Source organism: Neolamprologus multifasciatus, chromosome 18, assembly GCF_963576455.1.
Source record: "Neolamprologus multifasciatus chromosome 18, fNeoMul1.2, whole genome shotgun sequence".
In the NCBI taxonomy this organism is placed as follows: Eukaryota; Metazoa; Chordata; class Actinopteri; order Cichliformes; family Cichlidae; genus Neolamprologus; species Neolamprologus multifasciatus.
The window spans coordinates 21,590,432-21,615,903 of record NC_140456.1 but is presented as its reverse complement, the minus strand read 5'-3'; the positions used below and the strand labels follow the sequence as shown (position 1 = coordinate 21,615,903).

The window sequence follows — 25,472 nt, the reverse complement described above, 5'->3', positions numbered from 1 at the left end:
TGGAGAACATTGCCCTTCATTTCTACTATAAGGTACATCAGAGTAAAAAATGCATGTATTAAACTGAGTAGTGGCTGAGAAGTGTAGGAACAGTAACATGGATTGTGTATCGTCTCTCCAGGTCAACAAAAAGCAGAAATCAGCCAAAAAGGAGAACGATGAGACGGATGTTTCCAGATCTGAAGAAGTTCATGCTGAGGAGGAAGCAGCAGAAGAAATACGACCACTTACACACGACCACTGTTCCCTCTAAGCTGCACGCATGCACAATCTATTTTTCACATATTCACATTCTATATTATTCTTGCTATAGCCAAAATGCAAATTTATATAGCAAATTTGTAAATGTCTGTAGCGTTACAGGCTTGTATTTTTGTAGTTAATCTTTTGTAATCTTTTGTAGGCCATTATGGATTATGGGACATTTGCAAGGCCACAGTTTGGAATATTCAACCTTTTGAAATGAAGTTCAATACTTTTCTCAAATAGCCAGCAACAAGGAAAAATGTATCTCTTTTTAATCACAGGGTCATTAGAATTTCTGCTATTGTCTTTGCGTATGGTCATCAAGTACCTCTTTCTGGCAATGACTATCCATTACATCATCAGAGTTTTTTTCACTTTTCACTCCCCTCTGCTGTCTGACCCTATCCACTCTTGAAGTATATATCTATTTCTTCGTCCTCTGTTGCTTTCCCCATTTCAATTCCTTGTCCTGGCTCAGCTTTTTGCCCTAGCACAGCTTGTTCTGCTTCTCTTTTTGCATCGTCACTTTCTCCTGTTATGCTATCTGTACCTACATCTGCCTTGTCTTCCTGATCCCTCCTCTCTGTGGAACAAATTAGTGATACCTCCCTTTCTCTTCAGATGTCTCAGAAGTTTCTGAAATTATGTAAATGCAGATTTAACATTACTGTTACTACTAAAACTAAAATGCATTGGTTTACTCAAATTAAAGTTTGTCTTACCATTATCACATTTTTATGATAACTGCAGCTTTCAACATTAACTGAGAGTTTTCCTCGTTTTTCAGGATTTATTGGACTAATAACACTTACCTTTATGCCTTTTTTTATAGTGTACCAATTAACTGTCTGTGTTGAAATCTGAAATCCCCACAGTGCTGATTTAAAACGTCCTCTGGAGCCAATCAGACCAGCACCTCGGTTGCCACTGACAACAAAGAAAAAAAAATGTTTGAAGGGGACACTATGGGCTGAAACATTTTTCAGGAGACAGGGGACATTATGCAGTGTATTCAGTTTTAAAATTTATATACAGTGTTAATTAAACCCAGAACTGCTCAATGCAGTAATGCTGACTTATTTTAATAAACAACATTGTCATTATGTAAAAAAAAGGGGAGGCGGGGTGGTAAGAGGGTGGTAAGAGATTATTTTAGTGTGGCACATGCCACCCCATGTGACCACAGTTGATCCACCCCTGATCCCAGCCTTGTATTAATTTGAGGAGACCATTAGGCCAAACCTGTGTAGCTTTGAATTTACCCTAGGGATGAAATTGCCTTAGCTGGTGTTGCTAAAACACATTTAAATAATCTTTTAATAACCTCCTGACAGCACTGTCACACTTTGTGTGTATTTATTTATAGCCTATTACCTTTGTTCTTTTTCAGGTCACTTAAAGATTAGTTTTTAATTTAACCTGCTGGCTTCTGAGTACTGCCATTACATTTGTGCTCATTTCATTACACATTTCATGAGGGATCACAATTGCATATTCATTCTGAATACAATAAACATTCAAATCATAATTTATGACTAATTAACTGTCTAACAATATAACCAGAAATACGAATGAATCTTCCTATATATGATCATCTTTGCGCATATGTTTCACACAATGATCAAAACCAAACAGTGCCTATCATTAATTGTAAATACAATAATGCTACATAACAGCACCAAAATCGTTTTAGCTTACCAGTGTGTAACACACCAGCTAGCCTTAGCTGCATGAACAAACCACATAGTGAACAGACTTATAAACATTGCACTTATGCATAAGCAGATTCAGTAAATGACTTAAAAGGGTCAACACGTTCCTTAGACACCAGCACAACTGACACCATTCTGCAGCTGTTCTCTGGACCTTGTGCTCAATAGTGCAACTGCGCTTTCTGGCCACAAGGGAGCCACACACACAGTCGAAAGCCTGTCTAACAACAGCCTTATCCTGTTCACACTCTCTCCCTTACTCTCGCTCTCTCGTGTGATAGTCTGTCCCCTGGTGTCTCTACCACACTCTTGAGATAAACGGCAGACTAAACCAAAACTGCATCTATCGACGTGTGATCCTGGTTGAGTTACACTCACTGACTGATTATATCACTTATTCTACCAGTACTGACAAAGATGCTACCAAGAAGAAAAATGAATTCATTAGGAGTGAGCCCTGGTCTTTAGATAACTTTTCTTTCCTTGAGGATGGGCAACAATGTCATTGTGTTCACAGCAAACTTGAACACTTAGATTGAAACATTACTGTTTACAAGTATCCAAACGTGTTATATTTAGCATGATTCTAAATTTAGTGTATCCTTGGCTTAATTGCTACATGGTTTGATTTTTTTGTTTCTAAGTAAAGCTCAGTAAAAGTCATTATTTTTTATAGTAAACTGTTAAAAGTTTTCTTTTGTGTTCTATTAACAGAAATTGATGTTAAATAGCCATACCTGATCACTGAGTATGTACTTGATAAGAGTTGTAATTAACAATATTTTGTTATTACAGTAAAAATTTTCTGGATTTTTCCTAAGGAATAAGCCCCATTTACTTTGTCAGAATACATGTAAAAACCCATTTACACTTGATATAATCAAAAATGTAGAGTATAGAGATCCTTATAAATCCTGTTAATGGTGTAACAACAGTACTGTGACTTTTGATGGAATGTATATCATTTTATTACATTAATCATGGACTAAAGATTTGTCAGCAGTGATTTTCTGCAACTCTAAGTCTGATTACTTGTAATATAACAGTGTTCAACCATATTTTCATTGTTTTTACAAATGTAAATTCTTGAATTTACAAACAAAATCTGCACGTATACACATGCTGTTAATAAAAAAAAATATTTTTCATAATGGTAAGTTTCTGTTAATTGACAGTTTTCTCTGGTGTCCCAGTGAATATTATGTTCTCCTGATTATTTTTCTATTTTCTTAACAATGCAGGTTTATATAAATTATCACTGAATGAGAGGTACTTCGACTGACAGCATCAGAAATAAACTGACAAGTTGATGAGTTTCAGTCTGTGATTTTCCTCACATGAAATAAAAAGCAGAAATATGCACAGCTTTCCTTCCTTACTAATAAGTTGCCAGATAAGTTAAAAAATAATAAATCTGAGCAAAATATAATTGCGCTGTAATTGGACATTTGGCTTTCTGGTGCAAGGTTTGATGCAATGCATCAGCAGTGTTGCAACATTTAGTGGTTTTAGACATCTACCACTTAAAAAAACTGTCAGTGGTTAAAAACTTTGAGGTTGGCGTGTAAAGTGTTTCGTTCCTCTTCATGTGCTTTACCCCCATAGTATATCTCTTTCTCTCTGTTGATGCAATTTCTGCTGTGAGCCTTTGGATTTCTTTGCACTAGTCTTGGCAGACAGAGACCTTGTGCTGCACTTTTAGATATGTTAAATGGTCGTGGTCATCATGTTTGTTGCTCGTGCTTTCCAATGATCCAAACGCCTTCTTTGTAGATTATATTCATAAGGTTTTTTTTTTTATGTGAAAATATTGTTAAGAAAAGAGTTTCTTGCTTTATCTTCATCAGGAGAGGCAAAAACAAGAACAGCTGGTCTGTTCTCAGGGGCTGAGTGGAGAAAGGAGCTTAGTTAGCAGTCATTCATTTTTTAACAGTGTAGCACAAATATCGATGTGTTAATCTGTGTAACTGTGGTTTAGCTTTTTGCACTATCGCAACTGTTTGAGTCTGTAGGCGGAACAAATTCTTGCAGCCTTCAGACGGCTGTAGCGAACTACAACTATCAAGGAGTAACCTTCACTTCAGCTTTCTAACTCTTGTGAACGCAGAACTGGTAAGAATACCAATCCATTTTTATTCCATCTGGCTGAACACAACATTAAACTTTAATAATGAACTTTTTTTTTCCTGTGTGATCACTAGAAAAATAAAACTGGAAGAAAAGAAGCACCAAAGATGGTAGCGTCTGTCAGTAACATTTAGAGATGAACATAGTTTGAGACGTAATCTTTAATTCAATTTAGATTCAGTTGTTCAACTCGAACTAGTGCCGCACATACGTATTTCTTTTATTTCATGCAGGTGCCAAACTGTATGAAATGAACAAAGTTTTTACTTTCTTCTCCTGCTTTGTTACATGTCTTCTCAGATTTTGTTTGTTGTACTTTGTAATTTTTAATTTAGACAAATAATGGAAATGAACAGATGTTTCAAGGGAAAACCAATACAGTCTGAAGCATTTGCATAGACCACAGATTTAACTTCAGTTTTCTGCCACACATTTTACACAGAAAACATTTTGTTTCTCAGTCATGTGGACACAGAGCAGCGTCTTCTATTTGGCCATTGGTGAGGTGCATTTTATATCATTTTATTATTTTCTGTCTTTGGTATACTAATAGTCAGTTTAAGTTTCTTAAAGATTTTCTGTTATTTATCGTATCCAAAGAAGAAAAACAAATTATTTTTGTCTTTTTACAGTTGCTACAGTCTCTTATCTGTCTGCATCTTCAGCTGCTACAGGTCAGTCTCTTTTACCATTAGAAGTTTTCTGTTGTTTCTGTTGTTTCACATGCAAACATTTTCGGTAAGTAGTATACACATAATGTGAATTGTATAAAATGAATGAATACAATATGATCATTTAAGAAGAAAACTGTACCTACTATTTGTTAATTTAACAGAGAATAACAGAATGGTAGCAAGGTCTACTTGTTAAGAAAAAAACTGTACATGCATGTGGGCATGGCTTAAAGCACCACACTGAGCTTTATTGCTGGGTAATTAGTAAAAGGGTCCACCTTTTTTTCTAAAAATTTCCCTAAAATTTTGAAAATTCCACATAGTCCCATTGCAGGTGTTTTTTCTTCGCAATGTCCTCTCTGCATGAAGTCAGTTTCCGTACTACATCTTTTCTTATGTTAAAGTTAATTGCTATAGATGTTGCACCACAGAGTGTCTGCACTAAACCCACTCCTTTCTGTTCAAAATCAAGATATGAAATATGAGTGGTTGCAAAATTGTTCCTGACTAAACCCTTACACTTCTTACTATTTTAAATTAATTTTAATTTAATTTAATTTAAAAATTAAATTGAGAATGGCTTGTATGGCAAACGGGCCAATGAAAAGGGGACATCCCAGTGGCAGCTGACATGCTTGAGTTTTAGACTCGGCCCAAAACATCGGCGCCCCCAGCCCCTGTCCATTCTGGTGGTCGCCCGCGCATCCAGCGGCGACGGCGAAGCTGGTCCGGAGGTCGGCCGTGTAGAATTGACTGGTGGCAGCGAGGCTGGACTGGCCAGCCCGCTGACCCCCGTCTTAGCGGGGCTGTCCCGCTCCTCTGCCGCCAGCTCCGGCTGCACAAGCTGCCCTGGACCAGGGACCTCCGTCTCCTCGCAGACCATGCCCCACCACATACCTCTTTGGCACCTTACCCGGAACCCAGTACGTCTCTCCTGGACCAGGGGATGGTGTCCAGCCACATGGAACACCTGTGCCCCCTCCATCACTGGACACTCCTGCCAGAGTGGCAGGGGTGGCACACCTTCAGCACTCCAGTCCTAATGCTCGTGGTCCCCCCAATGAGCTGAGCATGGTGTCTATAGCATCCTGGACCTGCACAGACACAGAAGAAGGTGGAAGGAAATGGCCACTGCTCTGTGACAGCAAACCTCTGCTGTGAAAAGCCCCAGCTTGGGAGTCAGGAAGCATCACCAGGGGGAGTAGCAGCAGTGCCAGTGAGGAACCAGACCGATCAACAAGGTTTTTCTTTTCTTTTTTGGCCTTTTTCAGCTTTATTTAATAGATACAGTGAAGAAAGCACAGGAAAGGAGGGGCAGAGAGAGAAGGGGGACGACATGCGACAAAGGACCGCGGGTCAGATTTTAACCCCAGGGCGGCCACTCTCAGCCGTATAGCATATCAAATTTCTGTGCTTTTGTGCTGAGGAGTTTTTGTTTTCTGTTCTCATACTGATCCCCTATCAGGAGTTAAGTCTGAGTAGAGTTCTCTTTTTCCTCCTCCACTGCCCTAATGTGTTGTACATTTCACTGTTTTTCTTTACGCTACCTATTCTGACCTGTCTCCCCAATGTGTTGTTTGTGTATTGTATGTATGGTTGGAAGAGGTCCAGTTTCACTGCAGTCAACTGCAAGTGACAAATAAAGGCTTCATCATCATCGTCATCATCGTCATCATCATCATCATCATCATTGCTTTAATAATGTCTAACAAAGCAGAATAAATTTTAAACCAATTTTTATTGAAAATTTTAATGGTGAAAAAACAAATATAATGTTTAAAAAGTGTTTCTACATTATTATTTCATATTTTGATAGTTAAAGTAAATAGAAAAAGAGATTTACAGAAAAAAGAAAACACACAAAAACAACTTCTTTAAAAACATCTGAATTCAAGAATTTTAAAAGAAAAAATGTCATATTTTCAAAGAAATTTAAGAAGACACAGGAAGCTTTAAAAAAAAAAAACCAACAACGGGGAATACAATTTTCCATTTCCTCACTGCATTTCCTTATTTAATTTGGGTTTGTTTGTTTTTTTACTGTTTTGGCTTTCAGCAACATTATTACTTCTTTGATTTTAAGTAATCAAAAACTAATAAATATATTATATAATTATTTCTTTCTCTTGTTAGATGTTCAAATAAGATTAGTCAACCCACTTGAGTCTGAGTCAACTCGTTGCTCTGGAAGAGTTGAAATCTATCACAACAACAGATGGGGAAGAGTCTGTGGAAATGCCTGGGACATAAATGATGCTGAGGTGGTCTGCAGTCAGTTAGATTGTGGACCGGCACTAAATGCCACTCGGCAGGACTTTTTTGGAGAAGGAACAGGACAAATCTGGTTAGGTGATGTGTCCTGTTCAGGAACGGAAAGTTCTCTAACTGAGTGTCAGCACACAGGATTTGGGGAACACTACTGTGGATATTATGGGGATGCTGGTGTCATCTGTTCAGGTGAGATAAATTCAGGATTATTCATCACCATCTTATTATTTTTACCATCTGGAATTGTTGTTTGTTGTTGGTGTAAATTTTGTGTTAAAATTCAGGGTGAGTGATCAACCTGAGCTCATACGTGAGCTCAATGTGCAGCAATGAGCAATTATATGATTCAGTATGAATGTAGGTGTAATACAAGGAGAAATATGTTCTTTGTTCATCACACTTTGAAGCTGCCAGTGTGATTATGTGGATTTTTTTCATTTGTGTCATTAACTGTTTGTTTGTAAAGGTTATATAATTGAAACACAAACGAGTCTAATGAAACTACCATCATTATTACCATCATTAACAAGTAATCAAAATTCAAAATATACTATATGCTCTATTTCAAATTAAATAGGTTATTTGTTTTCTGCATTTAGGTGTGCCCATCAGATTAGCTGGTTCTGGGTCCACTCCGTGTGCTGGAAGAGTTGAATACTACTATAAAAAACGTTGGGGAACAGTCTGTGATAATGACTGGGACATAAATGATGCTGAGGTGGTCTGCAGACAGTTAGACTGTGGACCAGCACTGAATGCCACTCGATCAGCTCAATTTGGTGAAGGAAAGGGAGACATCCTGCTTGATAATGTGGCTTGTTCAGGAAGTGAAAGTTCTCTAACTGAATGTCAGCACAGAGGATTTGGGACGCACAACTGTGGACATCATCGGGATGCTGGTGTCATCTGTTCAGGTGAGATGTTCTTTGGATCATGTAAAATATGACTTAAAGGCCGCTGTGCACCTTACAACCACTAACAGTAGCCCATTATTTAATTTTCATTACTGACGTTTCCTCAAACAAATCTCCTTACGCAAGCAGCCCCTCCCCTATTTTCCCTGTGTTGTCATGCACTGTGTAGAACAGAGTTTAGTGTGGCAGATGTAGTTGATGATGGACAAATAAGGTAAAACGGTGGATCTGAAAAGTTACGTGAGAAATAGAAAAAAGAAATAGATGCAGTAAAATGTGTCAAATTGATGGACATGTTAACTGTCAGGGCTGCTGCTGCAACGTCAACAGTAGTACCGGCAACAACTAGTAACAAGCAGCCGTCCCAACAACAGAGTGAGGACGTGACAGAGAGGAAGGTCTGATTAACAAGCACAAAAAAACCCAATAATACCAAAATACAAAGTAGATGGAAGTATATAATTAGGAAGGGAGAGATTCAAGTAAAATGAAAAACTTCGACCATGAGCCACTGCTAACAGCCAAAGTGAAGCTTTGAATTGTCACTTGCCACCTGCAACATGACATATCATTAGGTTTAGTGCTAATTCATTCTTCTTTTTTTACTTGCTGTTTCCTGTTTTACTTTGAAGGTTACTTTAACCTTGTGATGTGCTTTGGAATAGTTAGCCTGTGTCCAACTGTCTTTGAAGACTGCATTTCGTGCTCAATAACATGTGTGTGTGTTTATATATAGTGCTGTCTTCTCCTTGGTTTGACTGTGTTCTCCCAGTGTAATTTGTTTTTATTGTTGTTTTGGTTTAGTTTGTTTGTTTTTGTATTCTCTATTCGATTTTTGCAACAGCCAAAAACTTCTCACTTTTTGGTATTTCACCTGTCTTGTATTTGGATACTCTCTTGAGCTTGTGTAGCTATTGTGCTACTTGCCATTTTCTTTCCTGTTGAACTTCATATTACTGTCTTTTTTTTGATAAATGTATCTGACAGATGTTAAAATTGTTGCCTTCATTAAATAACACTAAACTTTACAATCATAATCAAGTATATATATTTTTTGTTTAGGAATCAGATTAGCTGGGTCTCAGTCCCCATCTTCTGGAAGAGTTGAAATCTATCACAACAACAGCTGGGGAACAGTCTGTGATGATGGCTGGGACATAAATGATGCTGAGGTGGTCTGCAGACAGTTAGTCTATGGGACGGCACTGGCAGCTCCTAAAGAGAATCATTTTGGTGAAGGAAGTGGACCAGTCTGGTTTGATGATGTGGCCTGTTCGGGAAATGAAAGATCTATAACCCAGTGTCAGCTTGGAGAATTCGGGAGCAGTTGTAGACACCATAAAGATGCTGGAGTCATATGCTCAGGTACAGCTCTCATTGGTCCTTCACACGTTGTTTTATCAGCCACTCAGTTTAGATGTGTCAATGTGTGTTTTGTGCCAAAATTATAGGTAAGCTGTTAAAATGAGTTCTTATACTAAGTATATTGTGTCATATTCAGCAATGAAATGCTCTGCAGCTGTAATCCACAGAGAAATATGTTTTTCATCATCCTGCTGAAACAAAAATGTGGGTCTTGTCAGTTGTATCTCCAACTGAACTTCAGATGATTAAATCTTGTACAGAAATGACTAACAAAGATTGGCAAATAGCTGCTGCCGTAAACCCACAATAAACATGACAGTTTTTATTTAAAAGGCGTATTCTATGTGTTCAGGTGTAGCCATCAGATTAGCTGGTTCTCTGTCGACTCGTTGCTCTGGAAGAGTCGAAATCACCTACAAGAAAAAATGGGGAACAGTCTGTGATCATAACTGGGACATAAATGATGCTGAGGTGGTCTGCAGAGAGTTAAACTGTGGAACAGCACTGAATGCCACTCAGTCTGCTCACTTTGGTGAAGGAACAGGAGAAATCTGGCTGGATGATGTGTCCTGTTCAGGAAGTGAGAGATCTCTGACTGAGTGTAATCACGGAGAATTTGGTATACACAGCTGTACACACAGTAAGGATGCTGGTGTCATCTGTTCAGGTAAAAAGAAATAATCATTATAAAGACATAATCAACACATTAGAATATTTTTACAGTATTGCAATCATTTCATCATCTTATGGTGTTTGTCTCTTACTGCATTTGTGTGAAGAGGTATATTTCAGTGTTTCTGACATGTTTAGTAGCTTCATCACATCTTTCTTTGTCAAAATCTTGCGCGGGTTTCTCCCATTTTTTTGCTAAGCAAAAAGAAACCTCCCTTCATGAAACTTAAAGCTTTTCCTGTGACACTTATGATGTAGCGGTCCGACTTTTGTACCAAGTTAATTTGCTTTGCTTCCAAGTTGAAAATCTGAATTTCTTTTTGTTTTTTCCTTTGTAAATAAATAAAAACAAAACAAAACAAAACAAGAATACGAAGCTAAGAATACTCTTGAATACGTGATCGCAACTCAAAACACTGGGACGAAGATCCAGGACCATGAAAAATATCTGGCAAGCAAACTGCTGGAAAGCAGCAACATCATGAGTGTGAACTGTCAAAACAATAATATTTTATCTGATTGGAACATCTTATGATAACATTCAACACATAAATAAAACTGTTCTTTAGTAGTTTTTTATGATCAGTGAGCAGCTCAGCATGCAGAGTGAGTAAATGAGTGTAGTCATGAACTAATTCCACACTGAATAACACTCATTCCATAAAAAAAGTTTTTGTTTTATATTATGCTCACTGTGCCTAGGTGTGCCAGTCAGATTATCTGGAAGCACTTTGTGCTCTGGAAGAGTTGAAATCTTTTACAACAACACTTGGGGAACAGTCTGTGATGATGGCTGGGACATAAATGATGCTGAGGTGGTCTGCAGAGAGTTAAACTGTGGAACAGCACTGGAAGCCACTACTTCCGCTCACTTTGGTGAAGGAAGAGGATCGATCTGGCTTGATGAAGTATCCTGTTCAGGAAGTGAGAGATCTCTGACTGAATGTCAGCACAGTGGATTTGGGACACATGACTGTAAACACGGTGAGGATGCTGGTGTTGTCTGCTCAGGTGAGAAATTAAATTGTTTCTTATTATATTATTAATATAATAAGCTAAATGTTTTACCATTTTTAATTGAATCCTCTCTCTGTGACTGCTATTTCCTCAGTGATCCTCCCAAAGCCCAGAATCTCCATGAATCCTGCTAATAAAGTTAAGTGGAGAAGTGATCTCAGCATCACTTGTTCAATATCACCTCAAAGCCAACAGCTTCTACAAGGAGAATTTACTCTGAAGCAGATTTCAGGCTCATTCGTCCAGACAAAACCATCAACCACCAACTCTGCTACATTCAAGATCCTCAAAGTAGATTTTGACAAGGACGGATTGTACCAGTGTGAATATTCATACGGCTCCAGCTTCTCCACAAGTGACTCTGCTAACATCTCTGTTATTGGTAATAAAATGTACCATTGTTTATATTACAGTGATTTCTTTGACAGGACCAATACTGTGTACTTGTTACACCCACTACAGGTTATTAGTATGACATCACATCCATTAAGATAAGAAATACCAGCAACACTCACTCCCCAATCATCTCTTTGAGGGCATGAACTACATTTCATTTCATGCCAATATATACTGCGACCAATAAATAAAAATTGACATGATCTTAATCATATTCATGTGATTATATTATCTGCAAACCCTGAAAATATTCATCTATGCAGGAGTTTTCCTGAGTGAGCTGTAATAGACAATAGCTATGGAGAAACAAGTACAACACATTTCCAAAAATGTTGGGCTGCTGTGTAAAATCAAAGTAAAAACAGGAAGCAATGATTCGCAAATTTCATAAATCAATATTATATTCACAATTGAACACTGAAAGAGTGTTTAACCTGAGAAAATATATGATTGAAAGAAAAATACGAAAAATATGAAAATAAGAAAAATAGTTTTCATTTTTACTTCCTAAAATCTGGGTCATGTTTGCCACTGTGTAGCATCCCCTGGAATCTGGGGGAGTGTATGGGGAGCAACAATGAATAAAGCCTGGACAGAAAGAAAGAAATGAAAAAATGCAGAAATGGTAAAATCATAGACTTTATTCTTAACACAAAGAGACCCCAATACCGTTATATCAATATCAAAACAAGAAAGGAAAACCACAACACAAATTTGTCTATCCAAAGGGAGGGAAAAGACAACCGGCAGCAGCTGGGTCCTGGAGAGAGCAAAGGTCACACAACACAGGTGTGTTAGAGCTGTAACAGACAGCCTGTAAGTATCTGTGAACTGAGGAGATCAGCTGCTTGACTTTTGGAAAAGGACTGTACTGCAGGGAGTCAGCTCCCGGACTCCTCTAACATGAATAGTATTGTCTTGCTGAAATATGCAAGTCCTTCCCCAACCTCACTCCCTCTTTTTCCTTCAGTGCCACCCTCACAGGCTGAAAGCTATGACATTAAATCAGTGGTATAGAAATTTTCTGCCATCAGTTGGTGCTTCTTTTTCACTAAAGCTTCTTTATTTGTTGTTTCTTTTGTTCTCAGTGTCACTGGAGCGGCCCAGTATCTCTGTGACATCTCCAAATGGAGGACTGGTCAAGGTTCATGAAGGTGCAGAAATCATCAAGGGTTACAGCTTCATCTTCAGCTGCACAACTAGTGTACACTATCCTGGAGCTGTTTTCTTTCTCATCTTCTCTCGCTCTAATATGAAATACAACATGACATCTGTCAACAACTCAGCCTCCTTGAGTTTTCCTGTAGCTGACCTTGAACATGATGCCGACTACAGCTGTGTGTATGAGATAACGCTGTCATCAAGGAAAATCACTGCTCAAGAGGCTTGGTGGATTCATGCCTTTGTGATATGTAAGTAGACAGATGAATTCAACATTTCTATTTGCTGTTGAATGGCAGTAAATGAATGACATAGATCACTAGATTCACTGCAACATATTTACATGTTTTTTTTAAACATCACTCCAATAATGCAGTAAAGAATAAAGAAAGTATCTGGAATACAAATAAGATTTATTCCTTTTCTATTTTTTAATTGTATTTTTTGTGAGTACATGATTGAACTCGAACATAACCATGCCAATTGTTATAAGCGGCTGATGAACAAAGAAACAACCCCTGCTGAGAACCTGAGAAATTGTGGGTATAAACTGGCAAATACATCTAATAAATGTTTTTTTTTCCAGTCCTTTAAAATCAGGCTGAGAGTCTCACTTTAAGACCCTCATATCATAAAACTGAAGCTAAACACCTAAAATAACTATCTAATGACTGCCTAAAGATTTCCAAGCCTATCTGTCGGTAGTTCATTAGTAGCTACTGTTCAGTCAGTGATGCAATGTGGCCACCTCATTGTGTCTGGGATATTTAAGTGTGATGGGGGTATGGGTGGGTAGAATTTTATATGCCACTTACTGGTAGTCCATCATTTAATATTTCTTTTATGTTAAATAGCACGATTTACAGGAGTGTTTTTAATATATATATATAATTTGTTTTCTAAGGCTTTTAAACCCTCACTCTCACTGATGATATACTGATGATACAGATCTCTGTCTACAGATTCAAGAACTCCAGTCCTGAGATATGTTTTCCTACCACTGATTCTGCTTTTGGAGAACATTGCCCTTCATTTCTACTATAAGGTACATCAGAGAAAATAAAAGCACGTATTAAACCAAGTAGCAGCTGTGTAGGAACAATAACATGGATTGTGTCCCGTCTCTCCAGGTCTCCAAAAAGCAGAAACTGGCCAAAAAAGAGAACGCTGAGATGGATGTTTCCAGAGCTGAAGAAGAAGTTCACGCTGAGGAGGAAACAGCAGAAGAGATGGAATAGTCTTACGCGCGCGCGCGCGCACACACACACACACACACACACACACACACACAGGTGGAGAGGCTTTCACCCAAATATTATTTCTCACAGGTTGATAAATAAATACAATAAGAAAAGAAGAACTGCTGAATTTGCTCTTTAGTGACAAGGTTCAACTATAGAGCACACAACTAGGTGAAGAATAGAGTGAAAACAATGTAAAAAACATGATGCAAATGTGTGTTTCGTTATATAAATTTGTGGAATCTTGAGGCATGTTAAGATTCATGTATATACTGTATGATTTCCTTTTACATATATACCCTAAAACCCCCTAAAACTAGAAGACAGAACTTGCTCTGTAAGCACTGATGTTACTATGTGTCAAATCTCTATTTTGAGAACTGCTTAAGGTAAAATGGAAGCGGAGACATATATTTTTTATCTTCTTTGAAGTTTGATTGCAAGATTGACATTATTGACAAAGACATTATAGATAGTAAACAGTTGAGATGAGTACATAGAAAAAGCACATCAAAACAATGCCTACAAAGAAAATGATGGTCTTGTATGAAGATCTACTGGAAACAAATGCTTCATTCTGTAACTTGGAACTGAATAATAAATTGTCTCACAACATTTAATGTATAAAGTGTGAAAACAGAGCTGCCAGCAGAGACACAGGAAGTCAGTGTGATCGAGATAAGGGTATCTTATAACTGCTACTGCTTTACAAAAATAAAATTCAGAACAACAAAATAACTGTGGTAAATTTATTAGTTAATATGAATTAGTTTTTAGCTGATATTTTCTGTATTCAGAAATCTTTGCACCTGCTCTAAAGCTATATCTCTCTGTATTAACATTCACCTGATAAGTCTGTCATCGTGTTTGTGAGTTATATTTTTGACACTTTGTTTTCATTAAAAGATTTTTGCTTTCAAAAATCATTCATTATTTACTGTTCTCAAAAACTCATTTCAACTACACTAGTGAGACTGGGGACCTTATGCCCTGATAAACATGAGAATCCCTAACTCTTCACTCCACATATTAATATAGAGTAGAGGAGGGAAGATGGAGTGATGGTCAGAGTGGTTTTAACACCTTTTTTGTACGGCATAAACAGCATGAGGTACAAAGGCTCAAACTGTGAGTGATAAAAGCCTCAAGGTTGGAGTGTGAAATGTCAGCAAGTTTCACTGTAATTGCAGAACCACCCCACCCCGACTGAACCACTCTTGCGCTCAGTTATCTGCTGTAAGTTAGGTGATCTCACACAGATTATCAGATGTATATGTTCTTTCTTCAGATAGATGTTAGTGTTGCACAAAAAGCAGTTTAGCCTCCAAAAACCAACATGAAAAAAGAAAAATATGAGAAAAGAGATTATGTCATTTTATGACTTTTTTGTATGAATATTTACTGAAAAGAAAACATGCTGTTAAATATACCTGAATATAAAGCTGTCTCACATTCATGCTGCTTAGAACTTAAAATATATCGAGTGTGAGAACAGAGCTGATAGCAAAGACACAGGAAGTCAGTGAGAGCAATAAGGGTATTAAAGGCTATGAAAGGCTGTGGTTTTGTGACGTTTGACTTTGATCAAAAGATTTCTTGAGCTAAATTATCAAGGATCGTTAATCTGAAGAAGTGTCTTGTTACAGTGACTGTGCTGCCCTGCTGCATATATACAGTATAAATGGACAATAATAAATCAAGCTTATGCATAAGTTCAATAAGAAAGCTCTGTAAACACTCATCTGCCTGCTTTCTTGAGTATTAGGCTCAGGGGCGATTCTAGGATCAGAGCTTTGGGGGTGCTGAGCACCCAGAGAGCTGCCCAGCCAGGCAAGATAAACCTGTCTCTGTCAGTCCCCGCATCCTTAAATGTTGTCCCGAGTTCTCTCTGACTGTCACTTTGGTGCATCTAAACCCCTGCATCCTCCCTGTCCTCATCGTCTGTTGTCTTCGTCTCCGTTATCAGTCATCATAATTTTACCATCTCTGTGCAAGTCTGCAAATTTCTTTATTGATATAAGATTCTTAAATTCATCAAGTCTCTCTGTGCCTGGGTCCTCGTCACAAAACATGACATCACTGTTTTGTACATTTTAACACAATTTAATCCCACATTTGTGAAAGAAAAGCAAAACACTTTTTTGAAAAGTCTGTAACAAACCCATCAAATCTGATCAAGGTTATTTAAATGCTGCAAAAGAAGAATGGATTGGAATAGAAAAAATACATATCCTAACCTTAATTACTGGGGAGAATAATGAATGATGCTCATAGTGAGTAAAAAGTAAACTGAGTGCATTTTAGGACAGAGATTCACTTTTAATGTATAATATAATACAGATACATAAAAAATGCTCCCAAAACAATAAATTATTACAAATAAATTATTACAAAATATTAATAAAAACTATAAAAATGGAGGCAACTTTGCCTGTGGTAGAATGTATACAATGTATGAAAAAATCTTTACTGCAGATACTAATTTTACTCATTTAATAATAATAATTTTGTGTTGACTTTCATGCTTTCATGGTGGTCCTTAGGAGAGCTTGATATTTTATCAGGTGGTACACACTGTAAAAAGTTTGAGAAACACTGATAAGTGTATGTGTGCTTTTGGAAAACATTTAAAGCTGCAGTATTTCGAAACAAGCTAGCTTAAAACATTTTTAGAATATAAACAGAGCATCTGCTTGTCTTTACAGCTCCTCACTCCACCAGGGCTGTTTGGCACTTTCTGATAGTGTGCAAATGTGATGTACGTACTGCGGCAGTCATACAGACAACTGGACGGTCCAAAAGTTGGCCTACCTATTACTGGCTGAGGTTTTAGTAGAGTTGTGGCTGAGCCACATAAAAATATATTATTAATTTTAATCTCCCCAATCAATGATAATGTTATGTTGGAATGTTGTTAAAGAGGGTCAAAAATGTTTCAACCCAGTTTGTTTCGCAGATTCTGTATAGCAGCTTTAATATAGGGAGAACACAACTTCCAGATTGTGTGAGTAAAATCAGGTTTTTTCTCTTTGTCAGTTTAACAGTTTCTGCCTGTCACTGTTCCCTGTCTGTTTTCCTACCTGGTTCTTCCTGACCTTGTACTTTCTCCTCACGTTCCCCTCTTTCCTCTCTCCCTCTTTGGACTGACAATCATACACAAATAGATTGTATTCAATTAGATAAAAAATTACATTAATATGAAAATAATTATATTAAGATCGCTAACAAAAAGTCCTCTCTCAGTCTACTTTCAACCAAAAGGCAAATAACCAAACCACATGAACATCTAATAAAAGATATAAACATTGAAACACTGATCCAACATTATTCTTGATTGACGGATCATTTGATTTTACACTTTTACCTGAATGTGGCTCCTTTTTTTGAAAAAACTTCCTTATATCCATTATGAACCTAGCTGTCTCTCTGTACACACACACACACACACACACACACACACACAACAGGAGTTATAAGGTTAATGGGCATTCAGTCAGTTAGCTAGTTAGTATCCATTTCAAACAGGACAGTTTTAGATTTTAAATAGGCTGTATACATTTCAATGGGAGCAACAGGACGGTCAAATGTCACTGAATTTACTACAGAGCAGGACGGATTGTAGGGTAGCAAACATCAAATCAAAGCAAAGCAAATCAAAATTTATTTATATAGCACATATTAAAACAACAGTGTTGACCATAGTGCTTCACAGTCAGTAAAAGCATGCGTCGGAAAACACGTTTTCAACACTGCAGGTTACCTGGGTGTAATGTTTTTCAGCTAAAAAGAAACATGGTGTGACTCCTACTTAACCATATAAAGAGTAACTGAAGGTTAAATGCAGCTAATATGTCCTGTTTTAAGCCAGGCACTTACACCTCCGCTCTGCTGCGTCTCAGCCACCATTGCTCTGGCAGCAAGAGCACTAGAGCCAGAGTAGGGGAGAGCCGAGCTGGAACAAACCATTTTGGGAGGGGGGGTTATCTATACTTTTGTTATTAAAATGTTACGTCTCAAACAAGTACAGTACTGTATGCTTTTTTTTTCTTTGTTTTACATCGCTATCACTTTTCCCCTCTGTTAGTCTCTGCACTGGCATCGTTACTCTAATCCAAACATCTTCTTGCCTTCCTTCCTTGAGCCAATCAGTGTCCCCTATGTGTGGTTAAAATCTGTGCTCTCCATCATTCTCCCTTTCATTCATGCAACCCACCTCCTCCCCATCTCCACCACACAGACACCACGGTCCTCAGTTTTCATGTTCACTATCACCAGCGTCTATAACACAGGTTTCGAACTCCAGGCCTCAAGGGCCGGTGTCCTGCGGGTTTTAGATGTGTCCTTGATCCAACACAGCTGATTTAAATGGCTAAATTACCTCCTCAACATGTCTTGCAGTTCTCCAAAAGCCTGGTAATGAACTAATCATTTGATTTAGGTGTTTTGACCCAGGGTGTTATCTAAAACCTGCTGGACACCGGCCCTCGAGGCCTGGAGTTTGACACCCCTGGTCTATAATCATCTGTTTAGATGATACTAAGCATCAAACACAATAGTAATTCTGATATAGTATAGAATCAGTTACATTTCTCACTCCACCTTTCCACCCAACAACACCTCCTAATGTACCTCCTGTACAGTGTTGTAGTTGTAGCTCAAGAAAAGTACAATTTACTCATTATTTTTCTTTAAAGTATTGCAGTACGTTACTTCACTAAAGAAAGTAATTAATTACATTACTTGTTACAATATTTCCTTGTTACTCCATAAAATGACCTGAAAGGCACTGTCACATAATTACCACTTAATAGTACAAACTGGTAATTATGTGACAATGTTAGCCCTGCTACAGAATGGCGACCTGTCCAGGGTGTACCCTGGCTCTCGCCCTAAGACAGCTGGGATAGACTCCAGCCTATCCCAGCTGTCCCTGAACAAGATAAGCGGAAAAGGATAAGTGGAAGAGAATGGATGGATAATATAAACCTTAGGATATAGTCCCACACATGCAATCTTTGAGTTTTATGTATGAACATGAAGTCGACAACAAACAGGTGTTGAAGTGGTTCTGTGAAACCAGCTCCCAGCTTGGATTTCGGACACAGACACAATTTCTACCTTTAAAATTAGGCAGAAGCTTTTTGATAAAGCATGTAGTTAGCACCGGACCAGGTGCCCCTCAATTCTCCCTTAGTTATGCTGTAATAGGCCTAGGATCCTGGGTGCTTGTCATGATCCACTGAACATTTAGTCCCCTCATCCTCAACTGGCAAATGCTGCTGGTTCTGCTGGAGGTTTCTTACTGTTAAAATTGAGTTTTTCTTTCCCACTGTTGCCAAGTACTTGCTCATAGGGAGACTTCTCTCAATGAGTATTTGTGTGTGGCTCCTGTGGAACATTATTGGGGGTGGGTGGTTGTTACTCTCACCAGAAATGGGCATTTGCTTACTTACTTTGCCATGGTTAGGGGGTTCTGGTCCTTGGTGGCTTGCGCCGCTGTGCTTTGCAGTGGGGGCTCCACGGAGCATCAGTTTTCAGGCACCTGGAGTCCTGATGTCCCACTCTCAGCCCCATAGATCATATATCACTTATCAGCCAGTGTCTTGGGGGTATCTATGTGCTTGTTGCCTGCCTATCCTCCCCAGTCACAATTGAATACCTACCTGTGCAAAATGTACTTGTTTTCCTGGTTGCACATTATTTTACTTCCCTCAAAAAATCCATAAACTTCTATAAGTTGTTACATCCTGCATTAGGTGACAGGAATCTTGGCAAACTTTAAATCAGGTATGGTTTGATTTTTATGAGTCAAATACTTTTAGGCTATGTCCACACTAGCCTGGATACATTTGAAAACATACATTTGTGTTTTGGTCTGAAAATGCTCTGCGTCCACATTATCGTTTTCAATTGTTTTCACAGAGTTGTGCGTCCACACTGAAACAGCCAAAAATGCTTACGTTCCAGTACAGCGCATGTGTGAAATGCAAGACGATTCGAATTCAAGACTGCTGCAGAATATTCACAACATTTTAAGCTAAAGTTATAATTACAAAGTTTATATGTTCAGTTGCAAACCCAAAATTGTTCTTCTCCGTTTGCCAAGACTAGTGCACAAAATAATAATGCATCAGCAGAGACAAAGAGACATATTATGGGGGTACTGCACGTGAAGAGGAACTAAACTCTTCACACGCAAACCTCAGAGTTTTTAACCACTAACAGTTTGTTCCAGCCTCAGTGGTACTTGTTGATGACAGCTAATAAAAGGTGTCTAAAACCACTGACCAAATCTTTCAAAACTGCTGATGTGTTTCATGCATGGATGGAAATATCACAGCTCTCTTGAAACAAACTTTGCATCAAAAAACAAAATCTACAATAATATTTTAAGCAGATTTTATAATTTTTTTAAACTTAAATGGCAACTTGGAAAGATGAAAAGCTGTGCATATTTCTGCTTATTATTTCATGTGACCATCTGGACTTAACGACCATAGGTTAGGTCTGGACGGCGCTCTAGCACAGCACTGAAGAAAGGCACAAACTGAAAATTCAATTCAATTCAGTTCAATTCAAATCACAGCAACCGTTGCCTCACATGGCTTTATATTGTAAGGTTAGAAACATTAAATAATGCAGACAAAAAAAACCCCAACAATCAGATGACCCACTATGAGCAAGTACTACATAAAAATATGATATATTATATCTTGGTAATAATCAATAATCTAAAAAAATATGATCATGAAAATATGGTGACAGACTAGGATGATAAATAGGTTCTTGTGGTGAAAATGTGTTAAATAAAATTCTTAGTTAAACCAGTGCTTTTGTAACAGTGAGGATGGCAAGAGTTGGAGGCTGCATAGCCCGATAGAAAGCTTTATTACATTTTATTTGCGTATGTTTAATTCAAATAAGGAAAATAAGAATCAAAGTTAGACTTACAAACGTTCCACCTCAGCGTGAGACGGTCGTACCCTGAGAGAGGCAGATGTTTCTTCACATAGCAGCCAGTGTTGGTAAAATGGCAATCTCTCTCTGGCATACGGTGCAACCCCGAGAGGGAGCTCCTCCCCAGTCTAGCAATAAAACTATATAGAATAGAGGTGACCCTAGCTTTTACCAATGACAAACACTGATCAAAAAAGCAATTTCAGAAAGGCAGGCTCTCGCTTGACCAGTGAGAGAGCGAAGGAGCCAGGGTTTAACTTGATCCCTGTTAAACAGCTGTTTGGGGGCTATGACCCCACCCCCCCCTCGCTCAACCCCAGCGACCCAGAGTGACTCGCCTGTCTGACCTTCACCTACTGGAAATAGCCCTCTGACTGTAACCCCCGAGCCACAATCTCGAACTCCTCCCAGACCCGTCAATAAAGTCATTTCAGAGAGGCAGGCTCTCGCTTCAGCCACTGAAACACAGGGAGATGGTTTTGATCTGACCAATGAGTCGAACTAATGGCCTCCTGACGAGTGAAGCGTGCAGAGTTTTTGAAATCAACCAAGACAGCTTTGCAGACTTTGCAGACTCTCCAGAAATAAACGTCCTTACCAGCTACCCGCAACTCAGTGTTGCTGGGCCCCTCATCACATTCAGGTGTTTTTCCACTTAAAACATCGCTCTTTAAGATATTTTTTAATGAACTGACAAAGAGTCCGTTTTAACATCCAGCACACCCGAGGAGAGCAGCAAACACGAATGATTGTGAAGAAGTAACAGACATTTGATATCAGGTCTTAGATAATCGTGAGTTATTGTGTCTGATGGTGAAAAGTACAACGTTTTGGAAGAGGCATACAGCCACTGTGGAAAAACTAAATGTGTGTAAGTTCTCTAAAACTGTTTGTAATGCTTTTAAGTGACACACGTAATGTGATCATGAAAGAACATAATTTTTTTAAACTTTTATTCTTATCCTTTGAAAGTATGTCAGATTTTGTTTGTGCTTGCTATGCTTTTCTTTTTAAATCAGTTTTTCTTACACTGTGTGTAGTTTTTATAGAAACTGAAAATTAAAACTGAAATGTTTGGTGGAAAAAGTAAACAATGTGTTGTGCTGCTAAACTTTAAGGTTCTAAGTTACCAAAGCTGAAATAAGAAAATGCCAAGAGGAGACTAGGAGCACTGAGTCTGCATGTAAAACATGAAAACGCCATAGCAGTGATACTTTTTCTTACATATGTGCACTTATTCTGTTGTTGTGTTACTTTACTGTTCCAATGAAACAAGAAGATCTCATTTTCAAGAACATTTTTGGGCCATCCTGTGATCTCATTTGCCATATTCTCTTTATATCTTACAGCTATTTCCAGTTTATGTTATGATTATGTTTTAAATTAGGTTGTAATATTAAAGTCACTCTCATAGCACTGATTTTAGAGTAATGTGCAACAATTGTAATGTCATTTAAATTTCCAAGCTGCCTTTTCTCCAGTAAGGGTTATGGTGAAGCATGGTTAAGTTGATTGCAGACTGACCACGAGAGGATCCCTTAGTAAGCTGCACAGCAGAAGTTTTGATTCAGTTTTCACTAAATTACATAAAAGGGTCAAGACTGTCCCTTGCAGACAGGAATACCAATGTCTACTCACAGTTCCTTAGAGACATGCACAACTCACACTATTCGGCGGCCTAGAAGTCCACTGTTGATTGTATTAGCTTAACCCCTGTGCTGGACCATGTGCTCAATAGTGCAACTGCGCTCTATGGCCACCAGGGAGCTCTCACACGTACAGTCAAAAGGCTTTCCAACATTACATGAAGGAACCTTTTGAAAACAAGCCGTCCATGCTCACAGGTGTACACACGGGTGCTCACACACACAAACTACACCCTTTTTGGCTCCTACCTCAAAGCACACTGTGCGCTGTCGATATTACGTGCTGCACAATAATGTTTAATATTTAGTATTTACTGTTATATTCCCATATATCATCGTGATGTTGTTTATTGTATTGCTCTCGTTTTCTTCTGCTTGTTTTCTTTTTTCTTTTTCAACAGGTGATCCAGGTGATTGATATATGTATTTTTTTTGTCTGCTTATTTAGTTGGTTTTTGTTTGTTTTGCCCTTTATTCCTGTCCCTCTTCTCTGCTGTTTCTTCCCCCTCTTCCTTTCTTACGGAGCCCCGCAGGGGACATGGGAAAAAAAAAAATTAAGACGGACTTTTGCGAGATCTCGCAAAAGTCCGTCTTAATTTTTTTTTCTCCCATGTCCCCTGCGGGGCTCCGTACTATTGCAACTTTTACATTTATACCCCTGAAAAACCTGAAAAAAGTTGTTTGTCTGTTTTTTTAAAAAAAAGCAAAAAAAAAAAACTAAAACTGAAAGATAGCAGTCACTCTGTAAGCACTGATGTTACTGTCACATGTCAAATGTCTATTTTGAGAACTACTGCCAGCAGAGACACAGGAAGTCAGTGTGATCGAGATAAGGGTATCTTATAACTGCTACTGCTTTACAAAATAAATAAAATTCAGGAAAACGAAATAAACTGTACTATATTTATTAGTATCAATGAATTAGTTTTTAGCTGATATTTTCTGTATTCAGAAATCTTTGCACCTGCTCTAAAGCTATATCTCTCTCTATTAACATTCACCTGATAAGTCTGTCATCGAGTACTCTGTTCTTCATGTCCTGTTTTTGAGGTTTTGATACTTTGTTTTCATTAAAAGATTATTTTTGCTTTCAAAATTCATTCATTATTTACTGTTCTCAAAAACTCATTTCAACTACATTAGTGTTACTGGTGAACCTTCACCCCACATATTAATACATTTCCCCATATTTTGATTGGCTACATTTATTTAAACAGAAAAGTGGAATCCATACATCTACAAAGACAAACCATACCTTTCACATTCGTTTAAGCTCATAAGATAATTGAAAAATTTTACTGGATTTCAGTAAAATATTTTGTATTTGTCTTTCACATGATTGACAAACTTGTAAAGTATATATAGTTATATATAGTCTGAGTGAGTTTATTTTCTATCTTTCCATCTGCAAAGAAATCAAGGTCAACCGCTGATCCAACATGTGGCTGTATTGTGCTGAATAATTTTGACATCGTTTCGGATCAGTGAAATTTCTCACATCATGTTCCCATCTAACAACATATTATTTTGTACTTCCTGTATTTCCCTGTTGCACTCTCTCACTGCCACTGCTATAAAATGTTTTTATTTGCATTTTACACTTTGAACTAATTGGTGTCATAAACAAATTGCCTGAATAAATCAGTTGGGCGACTGATTCTTCAAATCAATTTAAATATATTTATATTGCACCAACTTACAACAACAGTTGCTTCAAGGTGTTATATTGTAAATTAAAGACCCTAAGATAATACAGAGAAAACCCCAAGATTTAGACGGCCACCTATGAGGAAGCGCTTGGCAACAGTGAGAAGGAAAAACTCCCTTTTAACAGGAAGGAATCAAGGCTCAAGGACGCGCAGTAGAAGATTTCCAACATCTCGCTGCACACATTAAATGATCTGAGCGTCCTTGGAAAACAGCATCACCTTTGGTCCTCCAGTTAAGTCTGTCATCCAGGTGAATGCCCAAGTACATGTAGCTATTATTTGTTTCAACCACCTCACCCGTGATGCTCATGGGCCCAGTCGCTGTTTTTTTCCTCCAGAAGACCACACCCATCTCTTTTGTCTTGCCGATATTCAGGAGGTAACTTCTTACAGACCATCCAGGCAACAGTAGAAGTGGTGACACCCATCCCGAGCAGCTTTTCACTCTGCAGAAGGGGATGATATTAAAAACAGTGGACAAATCAAAACTACATAACTCTTACAATACCACTGTTACCATTCAGGTGAAATTATTCACCTGAATGGTGTCACATAATTGTCACAATTATGTGACAGAATGGCGACCTGTCCAGGGTGTACGGTGCCTCTCGCCCTAAGACACCTGGGATAGGGTTCAGCCCCCCCGCGACCCCGAAAAGGATATACGGAAGAGAATGGATTGATGGATGGATGGGCCTTGCTAGTCCTCATTCACTACATTGGATAGTGTGGGAAGGGACATTTATTGTGTTTGTTGTGTTTTCTAACTTTGTTTTTAACCTTGTTTTTAACTTTATGAGTGAACGGCTTGCTTCCCTGATTTGTTTCTCATGAGGTTTTTGCCAAGATGGAGATTTTTTTAACTTTTATTTTTATTGCCGGTTGCAAGGTTTACCTGGAGTTATTCATACTCACAAACAATTACTTACACACGCGAGGCACTCCACAGGGTTGCTGTCTCTCACGTCTTCTGTTCATTCTGTATACGAATGAGTGTCACAGTAACTTCACTAACAGATACATCCTGAAGTTTGCTGATTACACCCAGATTGTTAGTCTTTGTAGACGATTTTGTAGCTTGGTGTGATGAGTCCTTCCTTTCATTAAATGTGTAAAAAGCAAAAGACATGATTATTGATTTCAGGAAGTCTTCGTATAGTTATTCACCTACTATCATTAAAGCTGCCGATATTGAGATTGAGGAGAGTATTAAGGGGTTGTTCTGGACCACAAACTGTGTTTTGAGTCTCATGCTGATGCCACTATGGAAAAGGTTCAGCAAAGACTGTTCTTTTAATGAAAATGTTGTCCTTGTTTGGAAAAAATGGTGGTGACTAACCAACCAGACATAGTAGTTGTAGACAAGA

At 38.1% G+C, this 25,472-nt stretch overlaps 1 protein-coding gene and 1 long non-coding RNA gene across 2 annotated transcripts; one reads left to right on the top strand and one right to left on the bottom strand.

The window, feature by feature from the left end:
- Positions 1-2,969: 2,969 nt before the first annotated feature.
- Positions 2,970-16,588, top strand: LOC146497859 (scavenger receptor cysteine-rich domain-containing protein DMBT1-like). The gene is made up of 12 exons (XM_085139382.1): positions 2,970-4,070; positions 4,528-4,585; positions 4,718-4,759; positions 6,893-7,216; positions 7,627-7,941; positions 9,004-9,306; positions 9,659-9,973; positions 10,681-10,989; positions 11,090-11,377; positions 12,480-12,803; positions 13,515-13,597; positions 13,683-16,588. Exons 2-12 carry the CDS (start codon positions 4,549-4,551, stop codon positions 13,788-13,790), a joined length of 2,448 nt encoding a protein of 815 aa, XP_084995508.1. The 5' UTR covers positions 2,970-4,070; positions 4,528-4,548; the 3' UTR covers positions 13,791-16,588.
- Positions 14,868-20,236, bottom strand: LOC146497858 (uncharacterized). The gene is made up of 2 exons (XR_014870489.1): positions 17,158-20,236; positions 14,868-16,936 (listed from the first exon to the last, which is right to left on the bottom strand). It is a non-coding gene; the product is annotated as an uncharacterized LOC146497858 (long non-coding RNA).
- Between the last annotated feature and the right edge of the window lie 5,236 nt (positions 20,237-25,472).